The sequence below is a fragment of the Plectrocnemia conspersa genome, unplaced genomic scaffold, assembly GCF_051122295.1.
Source record: "Plectrocnemia conspersa isolate PC_06_02 unplaced genomic scaffold, ASM5112229v1 ptg000003l, whole genome shotgun sequence".
Taxonomy (NCBI): Eukaryota; Metazoa; Arthropoda; class Insecta; order Trichoptera; family Polycentropodidae; genus Plectrocnemia; species Plectrocnemia conspersa.
Genome location: NW_028277167.1, coordinates 22,703,973 through 22,719,209, shown reverse-complemented (window position 1 = coordinate 22,719,209; position 15,237 = coordinate 22,703,973). Strand labels below are relative to the sequence as shown.

The window sequence follows — 15,237 nt, the reverse complement described above, 5'->3', positions numbered from 1 at the left end:
CTTCTTCTTCTTCCACGGCACTACAACCGGGGATCGGTTTTGGCATTTCCATCTAATTTCTTGTAGGGCTTCTAGATATATCTTGAGTTTTAGTATTTCTTCCGATATTGTTTGCATTTTTCCTGGTTGTAATATTGCACATTCCAGCTTCCAAAATTGAAGTCCAATCGTTTATCTAGATTTCGATCGTCTAGGTCAGGGGTCGGCAAAGTGCGGCTCCGGAGCCGCATGCGGCTCTTTGGCTCCTTGAGTGCGGCTCTGGCACAAATATCCACGGGCCCGGGCGCTAATTCTGATCGAGTGTCCTTATGTCCTGATCTTCTGCTTCATAACGAGGTTCGATGGTTATCAAGAGGAAACGTTTTAAAACGTTTCGCGTCCCTATTGCCAGAAATTGAAGCATTTCTCCTTGAGAAGGGTGTTCACTATCCTGAACTTACAGACAATCAGGATCTAAAACTTTCATTTCATGGTAGACTACAAGGGAAAGGAAACACAATTTTTTCGATGTTAGAAGAAGACATTTCATTCGAAAACAAATTATCCCTTTTTGCTCAAGATTTTGAAAGGGAAACATTGTTTCACTTTCTGAGCCTGCTGAAGCATCGCCAAGAAAATAATTCCTCTATTGACAAACACCATTTCAAAACAACTATTTTAAATATGAGGGAAGCATTTCTCAGCAGATTTCAGGAGTTTAAAAACAGCAAAGCGACCTTAGCATTCGTCAAAAATCCTCTTAATGCTACAATAACTGAATTGAAATTTTCTCCTTTTAGCATTGACATTGGTAACATTGAAATATAATTGCAGGATTTAAAAAACAAGGAAATATGGAGCTCTAAATTTCAACGTCTTTGTATTGATTTGGAAATATTAGAGAAGAACGAATGTGATCTTAGTTCACAACACAAGTGGTCTGCTTTGAAAGACCTGGAGAATGAAGACATGGATCATTTTCAACGTCTGGAATAGTATTCCTGACTCTTACGATCAGCTGAAAAAACTTGCGTTTGCTGTTCTTTTCCTTTTTGGTTCTACATATTTATGCGAACAATCCTTTTCAAGCATGAACTTCATCAAGAGTAAACTGAGAAGTCTTCTTATTGACGAGAACCTGGAATCATGCCTAAAATTAAAAACAACAACATATAAACCTGACTTACTGAAACTTTCCAAGGAGATCCAAGGACATTGTTAGCATTAAGTGTTTGTTAGTCATTGTCATGATTTAAATTTATGGATACCTTACTTTAATTATTGTTTATCAACTAAAATTATAATAAAGGTTTACTAAATTAAAAAACAGATTTGGCTCTCATAACTTTTTTAAATCATTGTAATGTACATATTTGGCTCTTCGACCAATAAGTTTGCCGACCACTGGTCTAGGTCATGGTTTCCCAAACTATGTTCCGCGGAACACTGGTGTTCCGTAAATCCAAAATAGGTGTTCCGCGGAGCCTAAATAGATATTTCACAAAAATTTGGAGTAAATTAAAAAAATTGTTAGTCGTGCTAATACATAAAAATTGTTCATAAATCTGATAAAAAATCTTAAAAATATGTACTAAATATTCAGCATTGATGTGTATAAATTCTGGAGGGAAAAGTTTCATAAGTCGGTGTGGTTTTTTTTGATAAGAAATTGTTGTTGTTGAATCTTTTGATAAAAAAATACAATTTTGGATTTTATCAGTTGAATCTAATAATTTTGATTGTTTTCCTGTCTTGGATGAATGTTTAAATGAATTGAATTTTCAAGTTGATAAAGAAGTTTCACAAGTATTTTTAGAACACCTAGGTATATAACTTGAAAACAATTCTTTCGGAATATTTTCCGTGAACTAGTAAGGACGATTCCTGGGTTAGCAATCCATTTTCTGTGACAGTTAAACCAGTGGGCTTAAGCGCAAGGGATTATGAGAATTTAATTGATTTAGTTATTGACTCTGATTTGAAACAAACATATAAAAAAATATACTAATATGAATTACGCAACCTAAAAAATAAGCTAAGTGTTCCGCCAAAATTTTCGGATTTGCCAAGTGCTCCGTCGCTGAAAAAGTTTGGGAAGCCCTGGTCTAGGTCATTATGAATCGGGGCGGATTTATTATTTCTTTGTGATTTTTTCATAACTATTTGGATTTATCCACGTTGGTTGGTTTGCTCCATGATAGAAACCCTCCTCCTTTATCCGGGCTTGGGACCGGCAAGAGTGCAACATATCTACACTCCAGGCGGAATATGTAATATATATTACACACACACACACACATATATATATACAATAAATAATAAACTTTTCGACCATCGTGACGCATTGGGGTAACCTGTTAGGTCACGACGGTATTAATTTAATGTAAATAAATAGAACAAGTAAAATAAAATGATTCTACGACAAGGAATCGTTTTTGTTATTATTATTATTATTTAATATTTACTAAGAGTTAATATTGATATTTTATTAATTATATCTTATTTATATTTATTAATAAGTATTTATTAGTAATTATTATTAATATTATTAAATTATTACAAACAATAAAAACCAATCACAAAAACAGTTGACAATATTAAAACAGTCGAAATAACGTATAAATATATTCACAAGTATTTACAAATCACAATTATCATTGAAATATTGATGACATAATTTAATTTCGATTCATAAATTAAAGTATAAAAAAACGAATTTCCGCGATGCGTTTGTGCTAACCCTAAAAGTGGTCTAAATAAGCACGATCGAAACCACGCGCGAAATACAAACGACTAAAATTAAGGCGTGACTTTATAATTATATATACCACTGTTTCATCGCAAATTCTATAAATAAAATCACTGAAATCGTTTACTAGGAACTCAAACTGATTTTTAAAACATATATTGCAAACTTTTACCTTTCCGTTTCTTTAAAAAACGAAGGTTTTAACGAGCGCATCATATCATGCGCTTGGCGTTAGACAGTAGATTTAGTTGCGCATCATATCATGCGCTTGGCGTTGAAAGGATTAACCCAATTGAATCATCAGCTAGGAAGGGGTTGAAGATCAATGAAACAAAAACAAAATACATTTCGGTTATGCCTAGTTTGAGGAGCCAGTATCCTGAAAATCTCGAAATGAACGAGTACACTTTGAGTGTATCAGTAACTTTATATGCCTCGAAACCCTGTTAACAGCTACAAACGATGACAGCAATGAAATCAAGAGTTGAGTAGTGTCAGCAAATAAATTATATTTCAAGCTAATAAAACAAATCAAATCGCGGACACTATCTCGTCATACAAAAATATTGCTCTACAAAACGCTGATCAGCCTAGTTCTGACATACGGTTCAGAGAGCTGAATACCAGTTGGGCCAGGGCTGACGAAAGGCTGCTTGACATATTCGAGAGGTAAGTGATCCACAGAATATATGGCGTTATATACGAGAGCAACGAGTGGCGTATACGGAACAATCGGGAGCTCTACAGCCTCTTCCGAGAAGAGTGTCTTCACCTTCATCAGAATTGGAAGAGTCCAGGAAAGAAGTTGGAAGAAAAATATGATTGTAACCGGTGAATGTTCGGTTTATATGACAGCTTTCAACAACCCGACTTCACAGCTTCCACCCTCTTGAATTCGCATCAAATAGAAATAATATATACATGTTTTCATTGCTTTATAGCAAATCGCTTAGGTCAGATCACCTGTACTGCCGGCCCTGCTTCCATAAATATATTATTTCTGGAATCGACATAAAAAAGTTGATTAACATGTGGAGAATAATTGTAGAAAAAGATGGAGAACACATAGTTTAGTAAAAGTATTGTGTTTTAATTTTTAACTCATTTAACCCGCACCTTAAAAAACACCAACACTTATTGAACAACCTGATGTGTTTTGTAAATTTAAAAAACATGGTTTATTAAAACTTATGTAAAAAATTGCTCATACATATGTTCGTAGCAATAAAAATGTTTCTGCATACTTTTCGTGCTAGAAATAAAAAATTGAGTTAATAATTAAGATTTATTTTATTATTTAATATATTTTACATAATTTTTGGTAACAAATAAAAACATTTATGTTACAAATACAGATGCTAAATCATCGTAATCATACGTTCTTTTCAAGAATGTATCAATTAAAGAAATCCCAGCTATAGTTTGCAGTCCGGCAATAATAGGGAAAGCACACAAAGAAACGACTGTAGTAGCACCCGGTTCCAAGCTACCGATCTTCCTATCGGATATTCCCGACCAAAGCAATCCAGAAGTTTCGATCGACTTCAACTTCAAAATCAATTCCATCTGACGCTCGCTAGTGTTTATAATCTTACACTTGAATTCAAACGGATTCTCCAATACAACTTTACTAGGTAAAGAGTCAAAAGACATCCTGATATCGCCATAATCTGGTGGTTCTCTTTGCAATTGACTTGTTTGCAATCTACCCCTTTCTCCCAAATTAGACCTCCACACTATATCTAACTTTCCAATGTTAGTCGTTGCTGTCAACTGTTTAATATCGGATACTAAACTAGGTTGTGGAGAAAGACAATATAAATACTGACAACTGGCTTGCGGTTGCAACAAATTCATCGACCCAAAAACGGATATGTTATTATCAACTGTGTTTAGCGGCGATACTTTAAACAATTGAGAGCACTCTAGTGATACTTTTTCAAGGCATATTGGCCCCGATGTTATATTCTGGATTTGAGCTTCCAGAAACACTTCGTCTGATTCTGCGTTATAAAATTTTGTTTTAACATCCAAGGGTTTCATCACCTGGAACTTAAAAAACTTTCTGAAACTGGCGATCGTATTAAAAGTAGTCATATAGCTGACTTCGCACATTAAAATGTGCGTTCCGACATCTTTGACTTCGTGATGTATCACATCGTTGACTGTATCGTCGGCTCCTAGGGCGACGCAAGACGAACCGCTGTTGTTAGTTGACAATGGAATGTGCTGAGAGTTGGTTTGCAAATCTGCCTTGACGGAAACGTCTCTGACGACTTGTTTGGTCTCATTGTGAACACAAAGATAGCACGAAAACGTTTCTCCGAGATATATGTTTCCAAAGCTTTGGGGCACCAAAAGAAACTGACCGGCTGCCATAGTCTCCATTCCCTTCACCGCTACGATGTCATCTTTTAAATAGTTATTGAGGAGATTTCCGGGTAAGTCTTTCGCGTCACAAGTCACAACTTGTGGACTTATAAAAGTGGGACGAGTCAATCGCATCACTTTTAACGCCACGGGGTGTTCGCTTGCGTCTTTAAAATCCATTTCGATTCGATTGTTGGACGTAACTATTATATGAATCGAATTATTTAGGAGTCGATCCCTTCAGCTGTCAAAATCAGACAGCCAAGGGGGAACTGTCATGCCAATGTTGCCGTACGTAAAATTTCATCATTAAATAATTACAACGAAAAATAAGTTTATTTCCGAGTTTTACGACGATTATAATAGAAATTAAAAAAAAAAATAATAAACCAGTCGGCACTGATTGCCGTTACGAAACGGTCGGTACACGCCGAACTCAATAAAACTTACATACAAGTACACGTATTTTAGATTCAGTCCTCAGAACTAACCAGTCCACAACACCCTGCATTGGATGAATATTTTTCTTAAAACAAAAACTATTCTTAAATGGTAACACGATTTGGCAATAAATGTTTCTTAAGCGACCTGACTCTACTGATTGATATAGTGGTATTTTTTTATTTTTTATCGAATCTTTAACACAAAATCCCACTAAAGAGAATCAATTAAGAATAATCTCTGCTTTTGAGTAATGAAAAGAAAATCTGGGTTGTTATGAAAGCCAAGTTGAGGACATAATTAACACTGATTAGTATAAAAATATTGACTTGAAAAAATATTGTATACGTAAATCTCCCCCGAGAAAAATTAATTGACAGTATAATAAAACACATGACATTGAAGTTAGTGAATACGCAAAAAGTAAATTTAAAATATCGAAGTTATTATAAGCTAACTAACAAGAAAATATACGATCAATTTAAACTTTTGAACCAACTACCTGGAAATTAAATAAAATTGTTAATCCATGAAGAACCAACGAAGAAAATCTTTGGATTATACTGATTCCAGAGATTGTGTTGATAATATCATACTAAATAATAGCAAAGAACTTTCTGAAACGGTCAGAAAAGCTAAAAACATTATCAACATAATTATAGTAAGTTTTTATGTGTCGGATCGAAGGTTTTCGCTAACGAATACTATTTGTTTAGAAAAAAGAGCAATCTAAAGTATTAGACACATATCGAACCTAATGACCGTAAATTTGCTAGGTTTGCCATTATTTTTATATGACCCTACATCATATGTTTAATCACGGCTCCGAAGTCAACAACATTCAACTAATAATAAACGTGTGAAAGTATTGAATGAAAATAAAATATTTTTGGAATGAATATATGGAATATACATAAATTTATTTGTTTTGTTCTTTACGTTATTTATTATTGACATAAATATTATACAACAGTTACAAATCCCGATTTATTAGTATTTGCCGATTTTCATCTATATAATAAATTAAATTCTATGTGAAAATGTGTCTTTATTTAATTTTCTCAATATCATTTACAATCAGAATATTTATTCGATCTCAGTGGAAATATTTTGGCTAAAAAAGCTATCACTAAATATCTCGGAATCTCTTTTGAGAGTAAGTGGGGGTTCGTCCTACACGATGCTCAACTTTGTTATGGATAAGGAGTTTTATTTGTTCGATCCGTCAGTTACTCATTTTTCTATGACACTTTATGCCGCAATATTTTAAAATCAAGATTTATAAGTTGAAATCCACGAATAATAAAATAATTTTAAGCTCTCTTTTTTTCCTTTTATTAATTTAATCAAAAAGAATGGTCGAAAATGATCGTGTTATGTTTTCGTACCGTTGGCAGCTCTGACTGTCAGTGGTTGGTTGTCGGCCGTGGGTGATGTGTCCTGCGCCGGGATGGCGTATCAAACGTTAAGGCAGGAATATCTGCAAGTTCCTACGGTTACGAGGGCTTACACCACTGCCTGCGTGCTGACAACCCTAGCTGTCGTAAGTTTTCCCAACGAACGTCCATAAACATGACACGCTTTTTCAACGATCAACATCAAAAGAATGTCAATGCTATAAATATAACACGTCATGCGAATCTCATTATAAGATTATCCATTTTATGCAATTTTAGGTTTTTACATGGTTAATAAACGTGATGCCGTTGAACATTCAATTGATATTTCTTTTTTTAATAATAATATACATATGTATGTTATCAAAAAAATTATCTAGGACAATTGTGCATTGACATTCTGACATTTGGTTATCTTAACTTGTCTATACACTGTGTTTTTGTCTGCTTTTGACGGCTTGTAAAAATGCTAATGTCTGTCATTGTTTTAAATGAAATGCTGTTTAATTTAGAATGTGTTTCATTTGATTGAAGCAGTGAATGAAATAAAACAATATTTTCATTCCATCAAAAATTTCCATCGATCAAATCAATAATAACGCTACAACAATTTTACACTTTTTTGTTACAATAATGATGAATCAGTGTATGTAAAATTTTACTCTTTTGTGGCATTACATTTTTTTAAATAATTTCGATAAAATCATAATTTTTGTTATCGTTTACGACATACTCAAAGAATAATTACAATAATGACTCGGCTTTGTATATCGTAATCATGCATATAATTTATTACTATCATGTACATATAAGTATTCTTATGTACTTCAAAAATTATTGCAACTTTACGAAACAATATTTAATAAAAAATAGTAGTCGTTGTGTATGAAACCTTGCCATTTCAAATTAAGATTAAAATTTGATGTGTGAATCTCTGTGGACTAATGTGAAAAAGTCGCTGAAATAACATAAAAGTGTACATCTTGAATGTCAATGACATTATCTTAAATCTCATTGAGATAGAAGCCGAAATATTAATTTGTCACCAAAGAACAACAGATAGCGCGACGCAATTGGTTTTGTAGAGGCCAGGGAAGCAATAAGTCAAGATAAGGGATGACTCACCGTTAAAAATTTTGATAAATCTTCCAAACGGCCCAATTTCGCTCTCAAATTCTCTGACAAAAGAAACAAGACAGTAACAAGCTTTACCCATGGTAGGTTGGACCTGTTACTAACCTGTTTAAATTTTAAAACATATTTATGTAGCAAAACAACGTTTTACCTTAACACCTCATGAACATAATACAGGTTCTTGCAGGAATTGTACGGCTTCTGTTTTGGTGCGAGGCAACTTAATCACGTTCATTTTCAATGAATATAAATAAATAAAATGTATAAACATATATTTTTTTAAATGAATTTGCCTCCCAATAACAGAAAAGTACCAAAAAATTAACTTTTTAGTAAAGTTTAAATTTTAAAATCTGTTTTTTTTTAACTTCAGAACCTTTTTTTTGTGGAAATAAAATCAATGCACTCTGTCAAATATTCCTAAAAACTCTCTTTTGTTACTTTTATTTTATTTATATTGAGTTTAATATTTTTTTAAACTAGAAATAAAACAAATTTTACGATTTAAATTTTGATCTTATGCTACCCACAGATTGAAAATCACTGATAAAATAATTTTAACATATGTACTTGATAAATATTTGTTTTTTAATTCAAAAGTTATCATATTTCGGTGAAAAAAAGACACCTCTCTCGAGTGTTAACATGACTGTGTATATGTGCAAGCTTAGCGGTGGCCGGTATAAAATCGACCAATACCAAAAAACTAATGGCCTCGTATTTTTTTCTCGCCTTTATTTCACACTGTCTTTTGACAATAAGTTATTTTATAACTATTTTTTCCCTTCCAATGGTTAATAACAAAGGAAAGAGAATATTAGGTTGGAAGCTACCCAGTGGAATATTCCTTTACTTGTCTTATTTATTTTGTATTATATTTGTGGTTTAACAGAATATTACAGCTAATTTGCATTTAGCATCTTCCTGAACATTTCCCAGTTTGTTATGAATTAGTGCATTGGGTTTTTTTGTTAAGTTATAATTTAATGTTATCAGAATTTGAGAATGATCAGACAATAGCTCAAGATTCGATTCAGCCTTAAAAAAATTCTGGAAATCCTTTTACTACACCGAAATCAATTAAATCAGGTTTTTTCTGTGGTCTGAAGGTCTGCTTGTATGCACCTGTTCTTGGTTTCGTGTTGTTTTCTTGAAGTATAATTATTGAGATTCAGGAGCAGAGTTTTTGAATATGAACCCCTCCAAGGATGTTTGCCGTTTATATCGCCGCTGACGAAAAAATCTGTTCCTCAGTGTTTTGTAGAAGTCTGTACCGTAGAACCTCAACTTACGAATAATTCAAGACACAAGCAATTTTTTTTAATTTGACTCGACATATGAGCAAAATAAAGTATTGTGTAACTTAAAAAAAACTTGATCATTAATTTAGGTAGTATTTATTTTCCATTTCAATTGCCATTATTCCGTTTCAATTATTCTCGTTGAAATGGAATAACCTTTTGTACTCGCGTGGTGCCTCTGGGTCACCAGTGCCTTGGTTCCTTTTACTCAGGTATTACCCCAGGGGCACCATTACAATTAATGAAATATAACGTTTATTTTAAGTTATTTTTCTGTAAATATTTTACACGGGTCCTTGCAGTGTCGTAGATAAAAGTTTCAAGAATGTTTTCTCATCAAAAAATTACCGTTCTTAGTTGAATCATTTTAGGGAAGACGCATTGATTTTATGTGATCGAATCTAAAACCAAATGTGCCGCAGCTTTCTTTTACCATCGTCCTTTGGTTGTTGACACCCATCGACGACGTTTTTATTGCCTAGTGTTTTTGACGTTTTCTAGGGTCTATATAATTTGTGTGCTAAATTGTGCAGACATATTTTTATTTATGAGTTTAACTACTAAATACTGAGTGAAACTATCTAGTGGTCTCCTCCTAAGAAGACGCAATTTTTTTTATGACGCCTTCCCATAAGTAATGAATAGAAAAAAATATATTACCAAATAACAAAGAATTGTAGCCAATAAATGTTAAACGAGGGTAGGTACTCTGAGCAAACAAACAATAGTCTTACAGCCTTGTATCTATACAGCATAAACAACTTGCTAAAATTCAGTTTAAAAGTTTCAAACAATAAATTATGTTTTAAATTGTTTTTGTCATATATAATATAAGTGTAGTTAATAATTTTGTACTGTCTGGTAAATAACTTTTATGCATATAAAATTCAAAGTCCATAAATATTTTTTTTTAAATGGTCATTATACTATATATTAGTGTACTTGAGAGAAGCTCAAAAAATAATTTTAATTAGCAAAAAACTGTATTTTTTAGCTATATTTATTAATAATTTTATTCAACACTTGTGATTTGTTTAATAAAAATTACTCGTTTTCAATTTTTCCCAAATAGTCTATATTAGTATTTACCTAGTACTAAAACAAGTTCGAGTGCAAAGGGTTAATGCATTTCGATTAATTTTAATTGAGAAAATTGATTTGGCATAAATTACGAGCTCCGAATTAAACTCGTAAATCAAGGCACCATTGGATATTGTTTTTGCTTAATTTGACGTTTTTATTATGATAACTGTTCCTCCATAAGCAGAACCGTCTGAATGTTCAGTAAAGAATTTTTTAAAAACTTTTTGCGGTAAAGTGTGTCTCTAACATTAGCATTATATTAACGTTATGGTTCATTAAAAATATTTTTAGTTCCTGGGTTCTTTGCCCTAGTCCATTGGCATTCCATATTGTGATAGTTGTAATTTTAGTCATTAGTCCATTTTTTATTATAAGTGCCGTGAGCAGATTTAGCATTATTTGAACTATCCTTTGTAATTATCGCACCTTGAAACTTTCACAAAGGGGTGGATTTGAATGTGGAGTCAAACATTAAAGCGGTTGGCTCTCAATTTGTCTTATCTCCTATTTTTCCAAGCTTCCTCAGAGGATCATTATAAAAGATTTGACTCTGAATGGCAAACTTACTCTCGGACAGGATTACCAAGCTCAATGAATACTCTCGGACTGATGACTACCACTCCCAAACGCCCGATACCTGCACCTACATTTTTCTGTACACGTTTTGGTGAATTATATATTTTTTGCAATGAACTTATCAAACAGCTCTTCAAGCATCTAACTGACTGCAATCCCGAATGCTTGAATTGCATTTCACTCTGATCATACACAGCCCATCCGATTAATCCCGCTACTGATATTGATATTGACCACAGAGCTAACTCTCGCCACTCAGAATGAAGCAACCACTCTTTAAAGTCCGCACTTTACATTCGATACTTCTTCGATGTCTACAACGAACGCCAGTAGGCACCATAAGCTTCCACCGAGCTAAGCCTTTTCAACACGAGCTGCCAAGCAACAGCTGTTCTTTTGATAATTTAGCACAGTCCTTGAACTTCATCCCAGAATGCAAGTAATGACAACGAACAGCTGTTAAAACCATATGTATTCACATATTTATAAATAACATACATTTTGTAATATAATTATTCCAAACAAGTAGCAAGTATCAATCTATAAGACATACTTAAAGTGTATATCCTCAATTTTTTTCTATACAAAATAGGTTTTGTCTAGTTAAATACTAATGATTGGATTTTTATAAATATAAAACTTTTTGACTCATACTGAGTTTCGCCAAAATGTGATACAGCTCAGATCATCATGAAATTTTACATATAAATGAAGTTATCCTATCTCAGTGATTAAAACTTAGTTTTTACACATCGTGTACTGGACAACGCTGATTTTGTAAGAATTAAAATCTATATTGTTGTAAAATTGAAACGCTTGAAGCGTACGCCTTTTAAATTATCAAATGACAATATAAAGATTGCTTTGTTATTTTTGTTTCAGCAATTGGATCTTGTGACACCATTCCAGCTATACTTCAACCCGATCCTCATACTCGAACATTATCAATTATGGAGATTTGTGACGACATTTCTCTTCCTCGGCCACATGGGTCTGAATTTCTTTTTAAACATAATCTTCACATATCGCTATTGTCGAATGCTGGAGGAGGGATCGTTCAGAGGACGCACGGCTGACTTTGTGATGATGTTCATATTCGGCGGAGTCTGGACTATCGTATCCTTTTAATCTAATATATTTACTTTAATATGTATTATTTATAATATTTCCTTGACAATACAAAAACAGTTGTTTGCTTTCTTCGTAAATATACTATTCCTAGGTCAAGCATTCACAGTCATGCTGGTGTACGTGTGGTCAAGGAAGAATCCGTTTGTTCGAATGAATATATTCGGATTCAATTTTCAAGTGAGTTGTTATTTCAGATGATGACTTTATAAGTAAGGTGTGCTAAAATGTTTTTTTATTGCTTTTAGGTACCTTATTTGCCATGGGTTTTGTTAGGATTCTCGGTACTCTTCGGCAATGCCATAAAAGTGGATCTGGTCGGCATTGCAGTCGGACATTTTTACTTCTTCATCGAAGACGTTCTACCTCGTCAACGTGGCGGTTATAGGATACTTAAAACGCCTCAATTTTTGTAAGATTACTATATTTTTATTATTTTTTAATGTTTTATATATAAATTATTTAAATACATGTCGGCTTGGAAGAAGATTACCAATACTCGACAAGTCATTTTTGTATGAAACAATTGAAAGAAATTCCAAGTTATAGTCGAGTACACATGCATATCCAGGGCGGCCGAGAGTAATATTTTTAACATTGTAATATAATTTCTTGAATAAATAATAACAGGTACGAGTTAATTTCTGTGCCACAAATAAATATAAAAATTAGCCACATTTGCGAAATATTTTAATTTGGCATTAAAAATTATTAAAACTATCTACTCATAATATGTCTGAAAATCAGTAGTGTTTTTTTTCTGCTCAGTGTTGCCATATAGTGAATTTCCAATCCAGGTCAAAAGCAATAAAATCGTGCCATCGCAGTGAAAACCCTCGATTATTCAGACTTTTTATTACAATATTACAAGTGAGAATCGAATAAAGTACATCTAAACCGAATTTTGCCCAATAGGAGAACGCAAAAAACAATTATCCCTTCTCAGAAGTCCAAAATCCACGTCAAAAGCAATAAAATCGTGCCGTCGCAGTGGGAACGCTCGTTACCGAGCGTTCCCACTGCGACGGCACGATTTTATTGCTTTTGACGTGAATTTTTGCCTTCTGAGAAGGGATAATTGTTTTTGCGCTCTCCTATTGACCAAAATTCGATTTGAATGTACTTTGATCAATCCTCTTATATTAGAAGTCCATAGTAATATCGGTAAGCATATTTTTAAAACATAATGTAATATCGAAACGCAGATAAACTATAGAACAATATGTGAGATGCAATGTCTGTCTGTACTTATTCTTCCGCTTATTTTTCCCTGAGAGATGAGTTGGCTTAGCTCGTAGTTCTAAAACTATAATTAGTTTTAGAACTTTCATTAGGTTAGATTTGGGTTTGAACAGCAAATCGACGTTTCGCAACTGTCAAGTTGAGTTTCATAGAAATTTTAGAGCAGCATATTAGCACCTATCAGTTAAATTATATTTTCGCTAGTAAAAATATATATTTACTGGTTAAAATGTATTTAGACTTTACTAGTGAAAATATAACTTTACCAAAAAATACACATTAACTGTTACATTTATACATCGGATGTAAATAAATAATGATAAGTATGTAAATATACATAGCACCTGCCAGTTAATTTATATTTTCATTGGTAAAAATATATATCTACTGGTGAAAATGTATTTTTAAAATAATATTTGCGGAATAGATTTGAGACTGTTTTTTCTAGATTGTCTTTTAGAAGTTAGTTTTCCCACAATTCAGATTATTTCAATCACCTCGGTACATGAGGAAAGGATTATATATTTGATGTTATAAAATAAAATTAGTATTTCGACTTTAGTTTTTAAATAATTGAAGTAAAAATATTGTTTCAGGAAAACATTGTTCAATAACGAAATAGACGATCCGGATTATGTTCCATTGCCAGAAGACGTTACTCCGCCCGAAAACGCAGCAGGACAACCTGACAGATAGGCACAAATTTTTACAAAGAAGATAATAAAAATAAATTATTTTATTAGACATACTTTAAATTATTGTTAATATAAAACATTTTAGACATCATTAAGACGAAAACGTGCATCGTTATTTGTCGGCTGTCGACAATATCTCATCCACTCGTTCATGAATCGAAAATATAAACCTAAAAATCGAGGTAAATTTTAATTTTTGATTAGATTTTTGTTTATTTTGTTGTGAACTACGTAAACATATATATGTATGTACAACGTTTATTTTAATTTCTGTTATCAATAAGCGCTACAAAATATATACACATAACAAAATCAATCAAGTGGATTAGTACAGCTTAAGTACCAAAAATTACTTATATAATAATATATTTTGGTATGTATAAAATTAGTTTTATGAGCAGATTCATTCTAAATTAATTTTGAAAAACACAAAATAAACACACTCTCTTCTTTTAACACATTGAAGGAACATGGCTGTGAAAATTATAAAGCAGGTCTGATTAAAGCTCTTAGTAATTTATTACTATTTAATTGTATACTAACATTCCTTACCATTATATTTTTATGAATTTAATTGTACATCATTGCTTTAAATAACACACACAAAAATGCATGAAAACCACTTTAAATTATATATTTTTCAGCTGGTTGTATGTAAAACATTAATTATAAAAAGCGAGCTAAGAATATTGTAATAATTTTTTTATAAATGTTAGTAGTTTTGTTATATAAAAAGCGACATTTGAGAAATGCACTTGACTTTTTTATTATTTGAAACATGAAGGACCAGAAATAAATATGTTGTACTACGAGATTGAAGTTGAATTTTAAAATAAATAATTAAATACAAAATTTTTTGGTAAGCATAAATAAAAATGCCGAGAGCACCACTACAGCGTCCATTACTGAGGAGCGATAGCACTGCGCCCCGAGCGTGACTTACTGACGATCTGAGCGGGAGTCTCGACGAAGGCGCGAGAGCCCGCGCATGCGCATCTCAATATTCACCCCTCAGATTGCAACACTATAATGCTAAAAATTTATGTAGAAATACATCATTATGAAACAAGTTCATAAATAATTAGTAAAAAGTGGTGTACTGCTGCATTTGTTGATGTCTCGCAGATATTTATTAGTAGCAT

General features: G+C 32.6%; 2 protein-coding genes across 2 annotated transcripts; one reads left to right on the top strand and one right to left on the bottom strand.

The window, feature by feature from the left end:
* Positions 1-3,999: 3,999 nt before the first annotated feature.
* Positions 4,000-5,380, bottom strand: LOC148236996 (trafficking protein particle complex subunit 13). The gene has a single exon (XM_088183468.1). The coding sequence runs from the start codon at positions 5,276-5,278 to the stop codon at positions 4,067-4,069; it is 1,212 nt and encodes a 403-aa protein (XP_088039594.1). The 5' UTR covers positions 5,279-5,380; the 3' UTR covers positions 4,000-4,066.
* A 1,567-nt stretch (positions 5,381-6,947) lies between these two features.
* Der-2 (Derlin 2) lies at positions 6,948-14,849 on the top strand. Its single transcript, XM_088183448.1, has 5 exons — positions 6,948-7,082; positions 11,913-12,146; positions 12,219-12,338; positions 12,407-12,570; positions 13,997-14,849. Exons 1-5 carry the CDS (start codon positions 6,990-6,992, stop codon positions 14,094-14,096), a joined length of 711 nt encoding a protein of 236 aa, XP_088039574.1. The 5' UTR covers positions 6,948-6,989; the 3' UTR covers positions 14,097-14,849.
* Positions 14,850-15,237: the final 388 nt, after the last annotated feature.

Bases quoted from the DNA above. Each gene is read 5' to 3' on its own strand.
- LOC148236996 (XM_088183468.1), bottom strand. From the start codon at position 5,278: ATGGATTTTAAAGACGCAAGCGAACACCCCGTGGCGTTAAAAGTGATG.
- Der-2 (XM_088183448.1), top strand. From the start codon at position 6,990: ATGGCGTATCAAACGTTAAGGCAGGAATATCTGCAAGTTCCTACGGTT. The intron at 7,083-11,912 runs GTAAGTTTTCCC...TTTTTGTTTCAG, and splicing joins TGCTGACAACCCTAGCTGTC to CAATTGGATCTTGTGACACC. The intron at 12,147-12,218 runs GTATCCTTTTAA...ATACAAAAACAG, and splicing joins TCGGCGGAGTCTGGACTATC to TTGTTTGCTTTCTTCGTAAA.